At 38.3% G+C, this 17,500-nt stretch overlaps 1 protein-coding gene across 3 annotated transcripts in view; it reads left to right on the plus strand.

The window, feature by feature from the left end:
* The window catches only part of LOC126191139 (uncharacterized), a 265,360-nt gene that overhangs the window by 157,099 nt on the left and 90,761 nt on the right, over window positions 1-17,500 (plus strand). For all 3 annotated transcript variants that reach the window (XM_049931889.1, XM_049931890.1, XM_049931891.1), the window contains 2 exons: window positions 4,718-4,897; window positions 16,143-16,314. In XM_049931889.1, coding sequence (XP_049787846.1) covers window positions 4,718-4,897; window positions 16,143-16,314 — 352 coding nt within the window. The remainder of the gene's footprint in view (window positions 1-4,717; window positions 4,898-16,142; window positions 16,315-17,500) is intronic.

Below are 17,500 nucleotides of genomic sequence, written 5' to 3' on the forward strand. Positions count from 1 at the left end.
TCACCTGCGTACACACACGAGGTGCGTTTTTTAAGTAAGTACCGTTTTGAAATTAAAAAAAGACATGCTAAGATATCTCAATAATTTTTACATGAAAGCCTGTATCTTAATCTACTTTTCTACATAATTTCCGTCAATATTGAGGCACTTGTCATAACGTTGTACCAGTTTTTGAATACCTTCCTCATAGAAGTCTGCCACCTGACTTGTTAACCACTGCATCACCACTGTTTTGACTTCGTCATCGTCTTGAATTCGCTGACTCCCCAGGTGTTTCTTCAAGTGCAGGAACAGATGGTAGTCACTAGCCGCAAGATCGGGGCTGTGTGGAGGATGGTCTAGAGTTTCCCATTGAAAAGATGTGATGAGATCTTTGGTCTGATTCGCCACATGTGGACAGGCATTGTCTTTCAGCAAAACGATGCCCTTGCTCAAATTCCATGGAATGTTGCTTTGATTCTGGTGTGACATAGGCCACCCAAGTCTCGTCGCCCTTAACAATTTGGCTTAAGAAATCATCACCGTCGTTGTGGTACCACTCAAGGAAAGTCAATGCACTGTCTAAACGTTTGGTTATGCGCACAATTTTCGGTAATTCAAGTGCTCAGTCACAATGCCATACAAAACACTAAAGGAACTTTAGGAAAGTCATCCCACAAGGAGGAAATCATAAAGCGTCTGTTTTCTCTCTCAATATTGTCCACTTCCTGCACCAAACTTTCATTAACGACCAAAGGACGCCCACTCCGTTGTTCATCATGCACATTTGTGCGGCCATCTTTAAATGCTCTCACCCACTTTCTTACCATTCCATCACTCACAATGTTTTCTCCATAAACAGCACAGATCTCACGATGAATATCAATCGCTTTTAGGCCTTTAGTACTAAGAAATCTTATAACAGTCCGTACTTCACACTCAGTGGGACTCACAATTATCGTAGGCATCTTAAACACTCAGTACACATCGTAAACAAGGAAGAACCAGACTGTAATGGCGTCAGTGTGTAGATGAAGGTACAGGCTTTCATGTAAAAATAAAATTATTGAGGTATCTTAGCACGTCTTTTCATAATTTCAAAATGGTACATGCTTAAAAAAAATGCGCCTCGTACCATTCAAAATGAGTGCTGCAATTCAAAAGATACGTTTTAATGTGAAATATGTTCTGTAACACAGTTTTAGTCAGAAAAAATCTAAATTTCGTTACGAAATCTCTGCTGTATACAGAGCAAACGTGCTGACTGAAGGTGGTGTGGGTCAGTGGAAGGTTCATGATATTGACAGAAATGGCTACCCATCTGTAATCAGCAATGAAGTAGTTCAGAAAATGATAAAAAATTGTAAAAACTGACATTCCATGATATGTCAACTAAACTTTCTAAGAATGTTTTTCATGAGATCATGACTGAACAGTTAGGATATTACAAGTTCTGTGCTCATTGTGTCGCAAAACTCCTGCATAAGAACCACAAAAGGCAGACTGGTCAGGACTTCGCAGATATTTTATAAGATTCAAGCAAACCCAGAAAATTAGAACCACTTTGCCAGTGCAGTTAAAATTGCTTCTAGGAAGCAAATTCCAAGATGTGATTGTACACGGTTGTTACGTGGATTTCCATCTGAAGCATCACCATACCTGATAACTATGCTGCACTGTGCAGCAAAGAGTCATTCTCAGCGGATGCAACTGAGTGGGTAATTGAGTTAGGGTGCTCCATCATGATGTTGCAACCAGACAAAAATGAATATTAACAACAGAATTTGTCGATCTCAGAAGAAACTATAAAACAAGCTAGAGCGTTATTAAACATAAAAATCCCACCTACTTCTACAATATTACATTGCACATCATATTTAAGTGTCCAGCAGAGGGGCGTGGAACCTCTTTCACATAATTTTTCTGCTGTTCCATTCTTGAACAGTTTCTGGAAAAATGGACACCTAAATCTAACTGCACAAGCTCTGATGTCTGTTGTTTTATCACCATGGTTATTTCTCTGAATGTAGGTGGGTGTCAAAATAGATTTTTTTTTGAGGGGGGGGGGGATGCTGATATGGTTTATTATTAATAATGGTGGCTGTGGATCTGTTTTATTAATAATATTCTGTATGTAGTTATTATTTCTAGGTGTAACTGAAGTTGGAACACACACACACACACACACACACACACACACACACACACACACACACACACACACACCTTACTGTCAGATACCAAACACTGTGGGTGTAAGAACCTTCTTGACAGGAAATGATGAACTCCATTGCACAGCGGAAACAATACTCCATGGACACAAAATTTTATTAGAAGCCACTTCTGAGAAACGATGTCAAAAACCTTCTTGAAATCTAGAAATCAGGTATCAACTTCAGATCTGCCGATTGTACTTTCTACTTCATGTGAATAAAGAGCCAGTTGTGTTTCACAAGAACAATATTTTCTGAATCTGTGATGCTTGTGTGTCAATATATTGTTTTCTTTGAGGTATTTCATAATGTTACAATGCAAGTTATATTTCAAGATCTTACTACAAATTGATGTCAATGATGTAAGTCTGTAATTCAGTGTATTACCAATTTTTACTTTCTTGTTTATTGGTGTGACACAAGCAACTTCCCAGTCTTTCGGTACACATCATACATTGAGGGAGTACTTGTCAAAAGTAGAGCTATTTCACTCCCATAATGTGAAGGTGTAATTCATGTACAGTCTGGACCAGAAGACTTTTCTTTATTGAGTAACTTCATTATCCCAAAGGGACCACTTCCTAGTTACTCCCGTTGGCAGCTATTTTTAATTCAAACCCTGGAATACTTATTTCATATTACTAGCACGTTGATACCACAGCAGTTTAGTTAGCCTGCTGGTAGCTACTGAATGGCAAGACCAGGTGGCAGCCAATTACACAGAGGAATGCTGTCACGTAAAGTCAATAGTCAGTGTTCCTGAATTAATCTACTTAATACAGAAAGGGTGACCAAGTACATCAAAAGTGGAAAATCACCCGTCTGTACAAAATCAGCATCGAGCAGGTGAAGCACTTTCAGCAAACTTCAAAAATCTGGCTAACCTAACTTTTTACCAGCTGTCTCACATCACTGAAAATCTTGAAGAATGCACAGCAACACATGTCCTTCAACACCTGTGTAAACTCTTTGAATGAATTGTCCTAAACTGATTAGCCTCAACGATATAGCCTGTTCTGATCCCCCTGCAGGCTGAATTTTGATCTGGCAGGTCATGCACTGTTGAAATACTGAACAGTGTACAACACACAGGGAAAGGAATTGAAGAAAGGCTAATAGCTGGACATGCTTTTGTGGATCTAAGTGCAGTGTAGCACCCACTTCAGCAATCATAGGCTCTTCAGTCCTGTAAAATGCCATATACAACCACCAACCCACCTCAAACAGAATGGGAGTAAGAAGGGATTGTGTGATTGGACAATCCTCCAGAAAGGGATCAAGTCTCAATGAAACGTACCAGGCGGTACAAAGGAGAGAAAGAAGACAGATTAAGAGTGGCAATAGCCACAGACAATTTTATAAAATGGGGATTCTTTGAAAGTGTTATCAATAATGTGTGAGATTAACACAAAATGAAATCTACAGCTAATTTCATACATTGCTCATTTGGCCCAACATACTCAATCAGAAACCTTTTAGTGTGACACACATTCATGTGGCTTGGTTATTTCCCATTTACCACTTACTAGGGCTGCTTCCTGTTCCTTTCCAATAAGGAATATCAAAGAACGATTTTCAGAATGATGAGATCACCCAGAGAATGCCATGAAATTGCCACAGGACCGCCAAAGGCCACCTGTCCAATGGAGTGTAAACGTGAGTCATCTTAAATGACCACCTGTCCCACTCAGTGGATGTCCAGTTGCAGCAATGGCATGCAAATTCTAACCTTTGTCACCAATGAATAGCAGTCAGCATGGATGCTTGAACCAGTCTCCTGCTGCACTGTTGCTATTGATTCAGTTGTTCAACAGTTGCATGTGTATTCACCCATACACATCACCGCAGCTGTCATTCATCCTTGTCATCTATGGTGCACCACACTTTGGTGCCAGTGTTGGGTAGCACCATTTAGCCCTGCAAAGTGTACTTTAACCATGGTGCCATGCAAACAGTTTACAAGCTTAGCGATTTCAGACATGCTTCCACCCTTGGCCTGAATCTCAATGATCATGCCCTTTTGGATGCCAGATAAATTGCTCCATTTTTGCACGACAACAATGACTGAACTGTTTCCTATGTCCTCCCTTGACACACTTTGTGTGTCCTCCACTATTAGTGCTGCTACCTACCATCTGTGAGTGGTTATAGCTCGCTGATGTCGTACAGAGGTAGTAGTTGCATTAATGAGGTTGAACCATGTACATGAAGTAATGCATAAGGATAGTGTTATGGGTCTGTATAAAACTATACTTTTGTGTCCACAGAACTTACATTGTTGCTATTTATAATTAATAAATGTATTTAAACGTATTATCCAGTCAGGTCATTTTCACATTTTAGAAATGAATTAACCAACTTTCATTTCATTTCTAAAGTACATTGTGTCCTTTGTGCTCCCATTGCAGATGTCACAGCCTGTTATGATCCAAACTTAATAAATCTCATTCTGTATGTAAGTAATTGAAAAATTTATGTAATTTTCTCATATAGTTTTTGTAATTACTAATTTTTCACTTATATAGGAAATAATAAGTGCTCAGAAATGCTCAACAGAAGAAGGGTCTCGAGATACGCAAGGGGAAGCAACTGATGTAGCAAATACTGTGTTTACCGAGCATTTAAGTGTGTCGATTGAGAAGGAAATGGAGCTAATAGAACTCCTAAATAAAGCTCTTCATGCATGGACTCGGCTTTTAGACCATGTGAGTATAAAATTTTTTGTATGTACCGTATTTACTCGAATCTAAGCCGCACTTTTTTTCCGGTTTTTGTAATCCAAAAAACCGCCTGCGGCTTAGAATCGAGTGCAAAGTACGCGGAAGTTCTGAAAAATGTTGGTAGGTGCCGCCACAACTAACTTCTGCCTTCGAATATGTGTAGCGCTGCACAGGCATGCTTTCCAGGCACAAAGATAAATACTGGCGCCAAAACCTCTGCGTCAGTAAAAAAATTAAAAAAAGGTGGAAGACGAGCTTTTTTCTCCGCCCCGAGTTTCAACCAATTCATTTTCATACATTATCCAACGAAGCAAATACAATTTCCGTATTGTTCATCTTCGAATGTAGCAGCATTTCAATGTACTACGAAAATCCGACTGGCAAGACTGGGATGTTTGTCAATATGGCCAACTATGTTCTGAATTTTTTCCTACCTGTGAGAAGAGATGGTTGCTAATAGGAACTTCTATGAATTGTGAATCACACGCAGTATTCTCTTCACCATAAGAATAATACGAATATAAACATTTTACCATGCATTCTTTCGTATTTGCTGCTATCTCATTTAAATCCTGTCTGCCTAATAAACTACGAAACTAAAGTGAGACAACAACAAACGCGGAAGAATATACATATCATGTCATGTTTATATTCGTATTATTCTTATGCCTAATAGTGATACAGTCAGAATTGAAGCACGGCAATTGACTAGATTTTTAAATCTAAGATGACTAATTTCTGTGCAGAATATAATGTACTAAAGAGGCGTCTGCAAAGATTTTCAAACGGAGAAAAATTTTCGCTAAACTCTCGTTCAGAACATCTTCTATCATATGCAGCTTATTATTTGGTTCTTCTTGATCATTATCAAAGAAAGCAGCAGTGTAGTAACAACAAATAGCAGTCTCTTTCCATTGTTTCGATAATGAGACGATTCCTCTCTTTTTAAAATTGTAAGCGGCGGTAGCGCGCACAAAAGCAAGCCATGCCGCGAGCGGCGACAGGCCGTGAGGCGTGAACTCATTATCAGAATGCGACAAACAATGCATGACTGTACAGTAATGCATTTTCAGCTTAGAGTGACGTAAACACCTATAACAAAGAGAACGCCACTTATCAGATCAGAGAAAAATAAGCAATCAATTCAAACCAGACGAAGCACGTGAAAAAGGAAGGGTACCCGTATAAATACGGACGGAGCGACTGACGCATAGCAATGGCTACCTGGTACAGCCTAACTGCTAAGCTTACGACTCGAACCAAACTACTGTAGCCGGATCGTCATTTATTCGACCTAAATTGTGTCTCATATTATAATGGACGAACTTTGTTTCGATTTGGAGGTGTGGCCTGAAACTTTTCTCTCCTCTTGAATTTCGAGTCTCAAACTTCAGGTGCGGCATAGATTCGGGAAATTTTTTTTTCCTTGATTTCGAGTCTCATTTTTCAGGTGCGGCTTAGATTCGAGTGCGGCTTAGATTCGAGTAAATACGGTAGTCGTCATGCTGCCCATCTGCTTTTTCTTAAACTTTTTGTAGCATGTTAAAAAGTTACTTCTGCTGCTGTATAACTATGTTTAATCCCTGGGTTTGGGATTGTAAAACATATTTCCGGTATGTGTTTATCATTACTTCGTGGGGAAAAAAGAAATGGAAAAAATGTTGGATGTTTATACAGTGAACATTTCAAAGTTATTAGTGCATATTAATAAATCCATCTGTGGAACACGTAAACTGAAGAAAATATGTGTGTTTGTTGCAAGATTTTATTCGTCTTCACAATGGTTTTATCACACTTTGACTAAAATAATCCTGAAATAAGATAAATGATTGCTCTGCAACCAGAGTTGGGACATTTTATTTATCTGTTTCTCTATTACTTTTAGTACTATTACTACTATTAGTATTGCTGACATTCAGAATACTGGTTTCAAAGTTTTTCAATCCCATTATCAAATGTATGTTATACAATAGTTCAAGAAGGATCCTATAAGTGAGTGTGGTACAAATGGTGAAATTCTACATTGCCATTTTCAAAACATAGGAATAGAAGGGAATGATTGTCAGATAACCAGAATGTAGCCTCACTAGAGACGAAAGGAATTTGAAGAGTATTGTTGTGCACTTCCTTATAACATACTGGTTAATTCCATAGATTATAAAGACAGAATTAAGCGAAATGACATTCTACAATTCTCCAAAAATAACGGCAGCCTGGAAACAAAAAAGGCAAACTTGAACAAAATAACAAGCCTTTGTTCATTCTTCTGATGAACACTTGCTGATGAAGAATGATTTTTGGGCCTTTGATATACTGAAGCTGACCTTAGTTCCTTTGCAATCTCCTTCACTTTCCACTGATGAGAGCAAATAAATACATCATCACACTCAAACCTTACAAATGACACGACGACTTCCACTCTGGTGTTGGTACTCTGGAACCATATGTTTGCTGTCCAAAGCCACCACACAGTGTGGGATTGAGCATATTCCCATATACCTCTGCAGTGTTGCCTCTTCTGGAATAAGCACGTAATTGCATGTTTGTGGATTATTGACTATAAATGTTAAGTGTGAAATAAGTGTTTCACCTTACAGAGAAATCAACCTAGCTCAAATAGTTTTCCAGGGATTTCATCAGAACCTGGAAAATATCTGGGATAATGTTGCATTTTGTTGCACTAGATTATGTGAACTGGAACTTCAAACTGGAGTAACTGTCTTTGGTAGATGTTTCAGAGTCAAGCTTGTCACTGTTGCAGCATATTTTACTTTGCTATCAGCAGCCCAACAGAATGAAGCATTACTTCAAAATCAAAATCATGGGTACAGTTATTAAATACATTACTCATTGACATTTAAATCTCTTCCAGTGTGCTCAAACATGGATGGCATAAAAGACATCAATTATCCCTGTACTTGGACTTCTCCCTGCAATTTCATCATTGTCCCAAAAAAATAGCAGATGCAGCAACAGTTTCTGTTACCAGAGCAGACTTCTTGATCACTGGTACAGTCTGCATGATTCCTGATTCTATCTAGGTGTGAACGGAATTGCACATCCACATATATCTCAAAATAGAAGCATGCATCTACACACAAGGCTCTTCTTGCGTATGAGGTAAACACAGGTTCATGCTGGCCATACCCAGTACGGGGAGAGAAGAGTCTGACAGTTGAAGTGGCCTTGGCACACTTGCTTCACACGTCCATGGCTACCAATTAGGTTATGAAATTTTGTTTGCATTACAGTGGCAATGCCCCAGTGTTTCCATAGTGCTAGATGAACCCTGCCTTCAGTCAGCGGTGCCACATGCTTTGTTCAGGTTTGTTTTGTACATGTGCATTCTGCTAATTTTGCAAGTTCTTGGCTGTGTGTGCAAGTTCCTGTGCCGTGTAGTGCAGAGAAGAAGATTTTCAGAAAAGGAGCTATGCTGAAATCTCAAGCATGCGAATTTACATACAGATTGCCATGTTTACTTTGAAAGGGAAAGAACAATAGTGTGGGCATTTGATACCAGTGAGTAAAGTGGTTAACAGGGTGGCAAAAGCATTGAACATCTGTATAACGATAGAGAGTCACAAATGACGAAGAGGCTGCCCATTCAGCTGAGAGCCCTGTTATTGTGATGCATGGAAGATCAAAGAAGAGATTGTGCCATGTGACTAAAATAAAAAATAAAAAACGCCTTTGACAAAAGTGCTATCATGCAATATATATACACTTAACTACAGCAGAAGTAAGTAATTGACATTTCAAAAATTGGTGGTATCACTTTCGGTGGTTTGTTCACAGCCAGAATGACAAGTCTCTCAGTTGTTGTTGTTGTTGTTATTGTTGTTGGTTGTTTCTCTCTCTCTCTCTCTCTCTCTCTCTCTCTCTCTCTCTCTCTCTTTCTTTCTTTTTAAATTTGCTTCTGCTGAAAGCGTTCCCAAGGAGGAGTGTACTAAGGGAATGCGGAGACATTGTGGCATGGAGATGTTTCCTGCATGAGTTGCTAGCAGTGAATCTGGAGAATGTAATATGGATTGATAAAACAAGTGTCAGTGTGTGTCATGAACGATCTGCCACATGGACAGCCAAAATGTGCCGTGAAACTGGGAGTGTGCCATCTGGCAAGGGAGGGTGTCTAATTATTGTTCATGATGGCTCTATGAAGAATTCTGCGCTTGATGCTAAAATGATGTTACAATAAAAAAAAACTGTAGATTACCATGAGAAAATGAATGCAGATACATTTAAAGACTAGTTCATTACTCATTGGCTACCAAATGTCAGTTCTGGTGGTGTTTTTGTAATAAACAATGCACCGTACCATTCTGTACAATTAAATAAGGCACCAATGACTGTCTCAAGGATAGACAAAATAGTCAGCTGGTTGAAATGTAATAAAGTAGTCTTTGACTAGAATATGTGAAAAGCAGAACTTCTGGAGTTAGTAAAACAGTAGAAGCCACAGAAGACAGCAAAAAATTGATATATTAGCAGAGAACCATGGCCACAAATTTAGATGTCTTCCACTGTACCACGTCCATTACAGCGCCATCAAACTTGTCTGGGCTCAAATAAAAGCAGATTTTGCGGAGCAAAATAAGACGTTTGTGTTGTGAGACAGAGAGATGCTGGTAAATGGTGCTGTCACACTGAATAACACCAGAAAATTGGAAGAACATCATGGACCATGTGTGAAAAGTGATTACAATGTCAAACATAGAAGACAGCATAAGAGAACAACCCATAAAAAATATTGTATTTCTTTATCAGATGATGACAGCAGCAGTGAAGATACCAAAGCCTGTGTGGCCATGAGAAGGGGTGATCAATCATATCATGATGAACTTAGAATTTCCATTCTCCCACACAGAAATGAAAGTAATGTCTGCACTTGATATTTTACGTGTAACATTTGTACATTTTGCTGTGTCTTGTTAATGTTGAAAATCATTTTGCCTGTGTATATGTAATGAGGAAAACACTAATAGCACATGAGAAAAACCATTTGATCAAGGAACACACCACTCAGTAGAATACTGCAATGGATTTTGTGGCATATTTTTGAGCTCTATAGCCCTGGCTGCCAAAGGGTGCGAGGGGAAGGTCTGTCACTCTGCTCCCTGTCCTGCCGGTTGCTGGCCCACGGCACTTCCAGATCAAATACTGGCAACTGCACTGGCAGCTGTCAGAGCTCTTCTCTCGCCGTATGGAGTATAGACACAATGAACACAAATGTTGCTGCACCTTAACACTTACTTGGTTAGTGAATGTCTAACTGTTAGAACACAAAGTGAACTGGGCACTGATGTACTTTGAGAATATATTCCATGATGGATAGCCATCAGCCTATCAGCATAAGAAATACAGTGACCAATAAATATACTGCATGTACTTTGAAGAATTAACACATGAATATTCGTCAGATCGACGAATGAATTGGTTTTCTACGTATTAACACCTATCACCGAAATAGGAAAGGTAGGAAGAAAATTAAAGTTGGTGACGTTGGTGGAGGGCATGAAAGAAAAAAGGTGTGAAGAATGGTAAGAAAAGATGATTTGCAGAATTTTTTTATGAAATTAACTGAGAAGATATGTCGATGTCCAGGTCAGTCAAAGTTAACAACTGGAAATCCATTAGTACACACACTGTGTGGTTGGATTCAAATCAGTAACATAAAGAAAAAGACTTCTATGTTGGTTGTAACAAGAAAAAGAAGAAATTGTTTTAATAACAGAAGATACAAATTGTGGTTGTTCGCAGCAACGGAGTCAACCATTACAACACGGTACATGTTACGGAATAGCAGACACGAGTCATATGTACACATTTGGAATTGCAACACAGAAGACTACAGGGGTACATGTAGTGTTAGACAAACGTATGTTAAATAAACAAATAGAAACAAAGAGAGATTAACCTGTATGTATTGATGATTTTTTAGCAGAATTTAAACATGAAGACTTTTTGTTCAGTGGCTTTAACAAATGGCTATTGGCAAGTTGGTCTACACAAAGAATTGAGAAAATATACAGCGTTTCAATATGATGGTGAATCATACCAATTTTGAGTTTTATGCTTTGGATTGAACATCTCAGTTTTTGTGTTTGTAAGAGCACTTGAAGCACTAGGGAAGGAATTGCTTCAAGAGTTAATACTATGTCAACGTCATTTTGATAGCATTGAAAACATGAGAATGGCATTGTAGAACATTGGTTAAGCCTTTAAAGAAATTACAAGAAAAAGGTTATTATTAAGCTTGTGAAGTCTCACTTCAGAAAGGAAGAACTCAGGTGCCTGGGACACTTGATGGGTGTGCACGGGATAAAACCTGATCCGAAACAGACCATAGTTAGGAATGTGCAGAACCATGCAGTGTAAAGCAGTTATTTTCATTTCCTGGATTAGCAGGATTTTATCGTAGACACATACAAAGCCAACCCATGAACGAACTCGGAATGTTATCCTTATGGAAACAGAAATCAAATGGATATATGGATATGGGTTGAGGGAACAACAGAAGCATTTCAAAACATTAAGCAATCTTTGGTGAATGCATCCATATTGAAACATACAAGATTAAGTGAAACCTTCATACTAGCATTTGATGCTTAACTACATGGCAACTGAAAGAGATTACTTACAGTTATGTAAAGTATTAAAAAATTTCAAACATTAATTTGGAGATCTAAAATAAGCAGTTATGCAGACCATCTTATGCTAGCATTCTTGATGGAGAGTCAGTTCTTGCGTAGACAGCTGTTGCAATGGCCCTTATTCTCGGAGTCAATATCATACAGAAATCATTTACATTAAAGGCTCACAAAATGTAATCCCAGACACGTTATCTATACTCCCTGTACATAAGAATGACATTAAGCAAGCTAGTAGACCAGAGTTGACTTTCACTATAAATTTTCTGTTATTAAGTTATACTAATGATGAAGTAAGAAAATTGGCAATAGGAATTAAACATGGTATTAAAGGAATTGCTATTTTAGTCATAAAATAAGCAATGCTAAACTGACGCTACAACCAACAGAGGATAAATCCGTGTGATTGTTTATGATTAGAGTAGATGTAGTTTTCACTCCAATTTAGCAGTAGTGAGGAGATCTTCTGGGATGTGAAACGTGTCGGAAAACAGAAATACACAAAAATGTTTACAAAGTAAGAACAGATATGCTAATTACCTTTAAAAAAAGAATCATAAGTGTATTTACATTTAAAAAGATATAAAACTTGTCACCAAATATTAAATGTTCAGTACACTGAGGTGCATGTGATAATAGTTCGGCTATCGTAGCCACACCTAATCAAATAAAATATATTTTACAGCACTTATTTGCAATGATCGCATTACTGCATGAAATTTGTTCTGAAGTCAGATTCTACATAATATTTACATTATGTGATGTTACCAATAACATAAGCGCATCAGGCGGTTCTGCTAAGAAATTCATGGATGGAGTAGTAGTAGTTGCCTGTTAATAATTCCTTTAGGCTCTTCTCAAACTGAACTTTATTATTTGTTAAACTTATTATAGCTGCTGGCATGTTATTGAAAATATGTATTGCTGAATAGTGGACACCTTTCTGAACCAAAGTAGGTGACTTTAAATCTTTGTGGAAAGAGGATTAATTGTTCTTAAGAGAAAAAGAAGATAAATCACACTGCAGGTTGTGTACTCCACAAACAGTAGGCCTGCCGAATGTTTTAATATGGTTTGTTCACAGAGGCATTCTCTTTCAGCACCTTTTGATATGAAAGTAGTAGTAGACCACTGAGAAGAGCTGATCCATGGTTAAAAGGGCACTGATTAGCAGGACCCTCAGAGAACAAGACCAGTAAATAAATCACAAGTACTTCGAAGAGTTAACCATAAAAAATTCTGCTGGTCAACCAATGAATTGTGTCACCTTACAACACCTATCACTGAAATATGAAAAATTGGTAGAAGCAATTCAAGCGGAGAAATGAGGTGGGAAATGGAAGGGAGGATTGGGGAAGGTTGGTTGACAGCTATGAGGAGTAGCAGCAGGAGTGTGTGGTAGGAATGTAGAACTCATTCTGTCAGAGGCAGGTAGAGATGTGCACAGTGACATGGAGGAGTGAATTGGGAGGGGGATTTAGAAGAGAGGAAGTATGCAAATATTGAGAGAAGGTTATGAGTGTAGAATGAGTAAAGTTAGTCATGGGGCAGGGCCTGGGGCTAGCGAAGATTGAGGCCTGGCTGTGTACAAGTTCAAAGGATATGTATCGAGCAGGTCTTGCAGTTGGGTCTCTGATGGGTGTGATCCATGTGGCAAGGGACTGTGAAGAGGTATGTCATAAAGGTAGACTAATATATTGTGATGATATTGGGTAGCTGGGAGTGTGGTCAGCAGTATTAGAGGCATTTGTGGATATTGCACATGAAATCTGTTTGTGGACTTGGTTTGGGCTGTAATACTTGTCTGCGAATTTTGCAGCAAAACCTTCGGTATACTGGGCAAGCAGTTGCTTGTCACAACAGATCCATAGGTGACCAGACTGTATTGGAGACTTATAGTGTAGAAAGGTAGACAACTGTTAGAAATCAGTTACTGTTGATGGCTACAGGGTTTGATATGGACAGAGGATTGTAGGATGCCATTGAAGAGGGGACATCAATACCCAGGTTGCGAGCAAGTAGGACTTGATTACCAGATGAAGCAGATGAAGAGAAGTTGTAGTGGTTGTGGAGGAATGAGGAATTATGTCTTGGCCATGCATCCAGACCATGAAGTTATGATCAATGAACCTAAAACAGAAAAGAGTATTGTGATGTTAAGTGGCTAGGCAGATTTTCATCAGAAGTTCATAAACTGTTTGGCATAAGATGATGTGAGGCACGTGGTCATGTTTATACTGCATACTTGTTTGTGAATCTTCCTCCCAAAGGAGAAGTACCATTACCACATGTGATATAAAGCACATAATAAGTGAAGTACAGCACAACACACTTGCATCTGCATGCACCTGGCTAGGGATTATTTCTAAATACTTGACACTGATTGGTTGCTTTGTATGAAATACTGACAGTGTTGTGAAAAGGATAGATTTTCTACTCACTATATAGTGGAGACGCTGAGTCACAGGTAGGTGCAACAAAAAGACTGTCAAACAAGTAACCTTTTAGCCTAAAAGGCTTTCATCGGAATAAGACACCAACCCCCCCCCCCCCCCCCCACACACACACACACACACACACACACACACACACACACACACACACACACACACAGAGAGAGAGAGAGAGAGAGAGAGAGAGAGAGAGAGAGAGAGAGAGAGAGAGAGGGGGGGGGGGGGGGGGTGTCTGCTGAGGCCAGTGTCTCTGTTATATGGTGAGTAGCAATCTGTTCTTTTCATAATATTGTTATTATTCCATCCAGGATTTTTCAGTGATACATTCTGATCTATAATTAGCTAGAAAATAATGACCTGTTCAGTGTTCCATAAACTGCACTGACCTTACGATGCTCTTCTTTTTTATGCCCGGCACATACACTTGAGCAATTGAATCACCCACACCTACTTAGAAGCAGCAAGCAATTCCTTATGCCCATATGAAGGCAGCTACATCATGGATTGCATTCCATAAGATGCCAAATTTATGATACCTCCGTTGTCAATAGAAGATAAATCTTAATCTTTCTTCTTTGCATGAGATACTAAGAATGCTGGGAAACTGTACTAAATTGTGACTGCTCAGCTGCCATCCACAGTTCATAGAGTTTTTATCACTGATCAAAAACATTCCAAATATCCTCAATAAGATTGAGCTCAAAGGATCTGAGTGGTCACAAAAGTACCCTAATATCCATAGTCTGTTTTCCCAAACACACTCCCACAATTTGGGAGTCATTGATAGTGTGGTGCATCAATGCATTAACTCCCTGAAGGTAGTACATACTGCACATGTAGTTGTATAGGTGAATAAACAGATTCACATGGTCAGTCAGTAGGTTTTTGTATCAATGGCCAATGACCAACATCACGAGATATATATTTAGGGGCTCATTCCCCCTCCCATAACAACACATCTCCCATATAAGTATATACCCATCACCCTTTTGGCTCTTAAGGTGCAGCCCCCTTGTGGTTTTTTACATTTGTCTTTAATGTGTACTAATATGTGCCATTTAGGCGACCTCTTTTCTGTACTTTAAGCATTGAATGGTCCTGCAGTCATGCTTATATCTGTGCCCTGTGATGTATGGAGAGTAGAGATATCTGTGTGGGGGTGGTATCTTCTTTGTCCCTAGTGAATAGATTGTTTGGGCTGGTATGACCGTTCAGCAGTTGTTTCAGATGTGGTATTAGTAGTGGCAGTGGGAGTGGTTGTTGTTGAGCAAAGAATTGTTGAATGATTTGCATTGTATATTCACTGTTACAAACTGCAGTATTCATCAGCAACTGTTGATATGAACAAATTGGTTCCACAGCAGTTGACACTTGTGGCAAGTTTTCCCTGATTCCATCTACTCAATGTACATCTTTGATAAGGTGGCATGTTAAAATCCCGGTCCTTTCACGAGCTCGAAAGTGAACTGTTCCATGTGCTGCGCACCCAAGATATGATTGCATTTAAATGAACTGATGTTATACATCTTGCACATTCTGCCCGTGGCTATCATACTGATGGCCACTACACAGCCCAGTAACATCCTGGTGACGTGATAAGCCAAATTATACCATTTGCCATTGTGATATTTAGTCTCTCCAAGGGATCAGCTATCTTTAATTCAGGTGCTCATGAATGGATGCATGCAGTTTTTCTCATTCTCGTATTAGTCAGTCTTCCATCAGGTAATGTTACTAAATCATCATCCGTGAACATTATTAATTTCTCTCTTCTACCACCTTCAAAAAATTACAAAACAAGATTTATATCATTTGTACTGTTCCACAATAATGCTATGGTTCACTTATTCTCATTTCATTGAATTGTTCTGGGTATTTGAAGCATACAGTGTTGAAGAGTTTTAGTAATATCCTGAATTATAGCCAGCCATAATGTTGAACACGTCACAGATAAAATAAAATGAATTATTCTTTTCTACTTTGCCTCTTGAATGAACAACAAAATGATGCCAGTTGATGTGGCTACATCAATTTTCACCATCTTTATTTATAAATATAGTGTTACATTCTTGTTTCTTACTTCTATGTGAGTTCCGTGCATTCTCATGAAATGACTTTTCTCCTTTTTAGGTGCATTTTATTACTTGTGATATGCAGCCCTTTTTTAAACACATCTTGGACAGTATAGAAGCAGCATCTTATTTCTATGGCTTAAATGGTTGCACAATTCACAAAGTATACTGTTGGCTTGTGTACTATAAGGTGGCTGTATCTCTGGAGATGAAAAATGCAGAACTTCACGGTATGCTCAGTATAGTATAGCAATGTTTGTTTTATTGTACAAATGGTAATCTTAATCAAAAGCAAAGCTTTATGCGAGCGTCTTTTTTACCTTACTCATAAATTTGGTTTCTGTTGACGCACACCGTTTTAGTTTTTCATTAGTCACAAATTACTATGTCCTGTTGGAGGCGCACTTAACCAGTTAGGTACACACATCCTCCTGTAAAAATATTACTAATAAAGAATATTAGCTGCTACTTAAAGCATTTTTTCTCTGTTTGATTTCCATTGTTCATTGGTTCTTAGCAATATGTCACAATTGTAAAAGACAGGAAGTACGGTGTAAAATTTATGTTGTCATGGATCAAATATACTTCAGGGTACTGGATAATGACTATAAAACAGTACAATTCAAAGATCAAGAGATCTTACAAAGTCCAAATAACAATATTATGTCAAGGTATCTCTAATACGCATCAAGGTTTTCATTACACAGATCAACAAATTGCAACTTCTTTTTCTGCATATGGTTTCTAAATGTGTGAATTTGTGTAATTTTTTGTGCTTAATTCAGAGATGCAACAAGATTTCCTACATATCACATTTCTGAGAAACAAAGTAATAATAAAATCATATCGCTTTTATTTGCAATGTGTAGCAAACATTAACAAAACCAGAGTATGATTTGTGCAACCCTAAACTTATTCTAAGACTCTCATAGAACATTAAAACAATTGCCATATTATATAAAAAATTCATTTATATCATCAAAACAATTACCACAATTAAAACTGTTAATTTATTGAAGTTTAATATCACTTCATTTGGAGAAATGGGATGCTTTTATTTTGCGAGATGTCGTCAGTATCTCTAAATGAAAATCGACTGTAACCACTGCACCCTCATAGCAATATTCCTTGGTAAGAATGTCTTGATGGGAACATTGATTCTGTTCATCACTAGCAGCACAAAAGTTTTTTATTTGGAAAAAGATCCAGGATCAATTTCCAACATTATAAACTCTCTCTCTCTCTCTCTCTCTCTCTCTCTCTCTCACACACACACACACACACACACACACACACACACACACAGATTTTTTTAGTTCAGTCACTATGGTAACATTCATTTGCCCTCTGGCATTCTGAAAGCCATGAACAATAGCTTTGAAAGGAGTACAACCTTGTAACTCTACATCTATGAGT

Source organism: Schistocerca cancellata, chromosome 6 (assembly GCF_023864275.1).
Source record: "Schistocerca cancellata isolate TAMUIC-IGC-003103 chromosome 6, iqSchCanc2.1, whole genome shotgun sequence".
Lineage (NCBI taxonomy): Eukaryota > Metazoa > Arthropoda > Insecta > Orthoptera > Acrididae > Schistocerca > Schistocerca cancellata.